Source organism: Elephantulus edwardii, unplaced genomic scaffold (assembly GCF_000299155.1).
Source record: "Elephantulus edwardii isolate Elephantulus edwardi_28Jun2011 unplaced genomic scaffold, EleEdw1.0 scaffold00315, whole genome shotgun sequence".
Classification (NCBI taxonomy): Eukaryota; Metazoa; Chordata; class Mammalia; order Macroscelidea; family Macroscelididae; genus Elephantulus; species Elephantulus edwardii.
In genome coordinates this window covers 2,197,930-2,201,958 of record NW_006400065.1, presented here as the reverse complement: position 1 = coordinate 2,201,958, position 4,029 = coordinate 2,197,930, and the positions used below count along the sequence as shown (strand labels likewise).

Here is a 4,029-nt window from a genome sequence, read left to right as displayed (position 1 = left end):
CTATATAAATCTCACTTATCCTGAACTACCATCTCTGACACACCTGACCCCATTGCCATAGTCATTGTGTTTAATTCAGCTCATGCAGAGCCTTCCTTTCTTGTGCTACCCTTTCAAGCAGGCTGTCAAGCAGAAAGTCAAGAACTGACTTCTGACAATATGCCCAAAGTCTGTGAGACAGAGTTTCATTATCTTTGCTTCCGAGGAGCACTGTAGTTTCACCCTCTCTAGGATAGACATATTTGTTGTCTTGGCGGTCCATAGTATGTTCAACACTCTTCTCCAGCACCTCTTCTTACGCTCGCCATTAACAAAAAGTGTTGGTGGAAGCATCACTGGTGAAAAAAATAAATATCACATGAAGATCATCAAGGAACTGAGGAATAGAAGCTAGAAACAAAGATCTGATCTTAAAGCTTGAAAGGAGAAAATTTGCATCTAGAGTCAGTGCCCTAAATTCAAACATCCAGCCTCCTAAATTGTGAGCAAATACATTTCTATTCTTTAAGATCATCCACTTGTAATATTTAAAATCATCCACTTATAGAATTTTTCTAAAGATAATTTATCATTTCTGTTATAACAGTGCTAGAAAAGTAAACAAAAGGATTTGGGTTCGAATACTTGGGGTCCTTAGGGAGCCTCCTTTGTGCCTGGTGCTGCACAGATCCAATCCCACAGAGTTCCAGAATCTGCTCAGAGCAACACAGGACAGCAAGTGCAGGATGGATGGCCCTCCGTTCCTTGCAAACGTTGCTACTATCTCTCCCGTCTGCTGGAGTTCTCCCAACTCCGGAGAGATACTCTCTGCTTTTATCTGATCCTTTCAATATCACATGCTCTTTAAAAGAACATGAAAATACAAGTTTCTGGCTCAGGGTATTTAAAGAATATCCAGTTGGCAAAGAATAGTCATTTCAAAAGTCTTGACATGTATAAGTCATTAACCTTAAATGTGCTTTTTAGCATCATTATCTGTTCCAAGATCTTCCCACCATCAATACGAGAGTCTAAAAAATAAAGGCATCATCCAAAAAGCAAATAATTGCATAAGTTGAATATACACTACCCAGGAAAAAAAATATAGAGAAAACCAAATATATATGTATTTTTTTTTACTTTCCTTTATCTTCTTATCTTAAGAGAAAAAGAAATAGAAAGCATGGGTTTTCCCATGCATTTCTCTCTCAGCAGTATGTTCTAAGAAAAACCCAGATAATGATTAAAAAGGGAACACTGACATTATTTCCAATGAACGGGAAGGAATTTTTCTATGGGGAAAAAATCAATTAAAAATTTAATTTTAATTTAACACTTTTACCTTTAATACTTAAAATTTTCCTTTTAATACTTAACATTTTCATTTTAATACTTAACATTTTAATTTTATATTCTTTTTTTAATTTTATTTTATTATTTTTGTGTGAGTGTACCGTCAAATCAGATCTGACTGGTACAGGAGGAGATTGTCCCTCCTTCCCTGGCAGAGCATCTGGTAGATTCGAACCGTGCGCCTCTGGGATAACATTTTAATTTTAATACTTAACATTTTTTAGGTAAAGTGCTCAAATATTTAGTGTAAAGCGTAATTGATTTTTACATAGATATATGTACAGCAAGTACTAAGGGGCTGGTTATTCGTATCACTCAGGAATACACTCTCATCCCTCTTCTTGGTCTTTTTTTTTATCCAGGGTTAACCGGTATCTGAGCCGCCAGCAGATTTTCACAGACTGTAAATCACATGAGATGAATGATCCATTTTTCTCCCTCGAAGCTGCTGGTGAATTCGAACTACCAGAGAGGCTGTTCCCTTTGGGTTAGCGGTGTACCTCCCGACAGATCAAAGCACCAGTGGTCCATGGTGGGCTGTTATTGAGTCTTCCTCAAATCTTGATGTCATGTTCTTTTCATACAGTCCAGTTCCTTGGACTATTTACTCAGAAGATATATAAAATAGAGATGGTGAAAGGGTACAGTCTTGACACATTCTCTTTCCTAATTTTAAACCACACAATTTCCTTTTATTCTGTTCAAACAGCCATATGGGAAGCCAATACTAAATATTTGTAATAAACTGAATGCTATTTCAGGATGGAGTTCACCCTGAGGTACTAAGGCAGTCCTTAAGGGTTTACCAGATTCTTGCTTTGTATTTGCAGACCCCCTCCCTCCTGAGTCAGGAAGAAGGTTTTCAATAGAAAGAGCTTCGTACAAAGCAACAAATGCTGACGAGGTAACCCGAGTGCCCGTCAACAAAAGAATGAGTAGAAATACTAGGATACAGTCACACAATGGAATTTCACACAGCACTGAGAAACAAGCTCATAAAACATTACACAACAACTATGAGAAATCATCTCACCCCAGTCAGAATAGAAAAATTTAACAGAACAGCAAGCAACAAATGCTGGCAAGGCTGTGGAGAAACTGGAACCCTGATTCACTGTTGGTGGGAGTGTAAAATGGTGCAACCACTGTGGAAGGCGGTATGGCGCTTTCTCAAAAAGTTGCAAATAGAGATACCATTTGACCCAGCAATTCCACTACTGTGAATACACCCCAAAGAGACCCTAACTGCCACCCAAGCAGATATATGCACATCCATATTTATTGTGGCTTTGTTCATGATAGCAAGGAGTTGGAAACAACCCAAGTGCCCATCAACAAATGAATGGATAGAGAAGCTGTGGTATATTCACACAATGGAATACTACACTGCACTGAAAAACAAGGAACTCATGTAACTATCCAACGTGAATGGATCTAGAAAACATTATGCTGAGTGAATTAGCTCAGTCATAAAGGAACAAGAGCAGGATAAGTCCACAGTTATAAAATCAAGAGGATTAGGGGGTGACGGGGGTGAGGGAAGGTGGAGGACAGGAAGAAAATGGATATAAAAGGAATAAAGCACTCAAATAGGTGAAGAGAAGGTAATTCTGAAAAGAGCAGGCATTATGATGAGCAATTCGGCTAACAAGCTGATACAGGACATGGTTAGGAAATGAAGGAGGAAGAAAGGGAAGATAAACCGGCATAAATTAGTAAATGAAAAGCCACTTTCCATTCAAATCACAATTTAAAAAATGGGATTTTTTTTTTTTTTAAAGTCTTGGCCTTCTGGGAAAGGATGCAGGTAAGAGAGTAGGCCCTGAGGTCTGCAGGTGACCTGACACCCCTTACAGACAATTAAAAGTGCATTTGCCTGGGAAGAGAGTTCAAGAATGAGAAGGTTCCTGGTGCTTATTTTGGTCGAGATGTCTGCGCTCTTAGTTAGATGTACAGCCGTGTAAGGGTTCTGAAAAGCCTTGTCCTCCCCAGAAGTTGCATTTGGCACTTCTGAATGGGGTCATGGCAGAAAGGTGGGCATAGTGTGTCCCTCCCATCCCACAAAGAGCTCCCATTCTTGACGCCAAGGGCTAAGAAAGCTTGTGTCAGGAACTATCAGTCATTTGGATGAATGCTTAAGGCCTCTGGAAAACACGGGAGAACTAAGGAAGAAACTTCCTGTGTCCAACAATTAAGATATGGCGGAAGTGAAGTCAATGTTTAGGGAAGTTTTTCCAAAACAAGGGCAGCTGTCTGTAGAAGATGTAAATACAATGGTGCTGTGTAAGCCTAAACTTTTACCCTTAAAATCTCTGACTCTGGAAAAACTGGGGGAAATGCAACAAACAGCACAGAGTACAATTCACCAACAAGAAATGGCAGAAAAGGAGAAACAGCAAGTAACTCACTGATGATCCAGCACTTCCACAAACACCCTACCTAGTATTTAAGAACTAGAAAATAATTGCCATTAATATGGTAAAATTTGTGTTTGTGAATAAAACTAGTATTCATATAAATACTACAAAAGTACTCCAGGATTAAGCAAGCTTGCATTGTGCATTTAAACAGTCTGGTTTGTATTAATACAATCAGTTAAAATAATAAACTTTATGACTCTTTACCAGAGCTTAGAATTGCGGATTATATTCAGCATTCTGTGGCTCTGAGTTTCATAGACAGTGGCACAAGTGGCTC

At 38.8% G+C, this 4,029-nt stretch overlaps 1 protein-coding gene across 1 annotated transcript; it reads left to right on the top strand.

Moving 5' to 3' along the window:
* Window positions 1-3,530: 3,530 nt before the first annotated feature.
* On the top strand, window positions 3,531-3,743 carry LOC102856580 (BBSome-interacting protein 1-like). The gene has a single exon (XM_006901250.1). The coding sequence runs from the start codon at window positions 3,531-3,533 to the stop codon at window positions 3,741-3,743; it is 213 nt and encodes a 70-aa protein (XP_006901312.1).
* The last annotated feature ends 286 nt before the right edge of the window (window positions 3,744-4,029 follow it).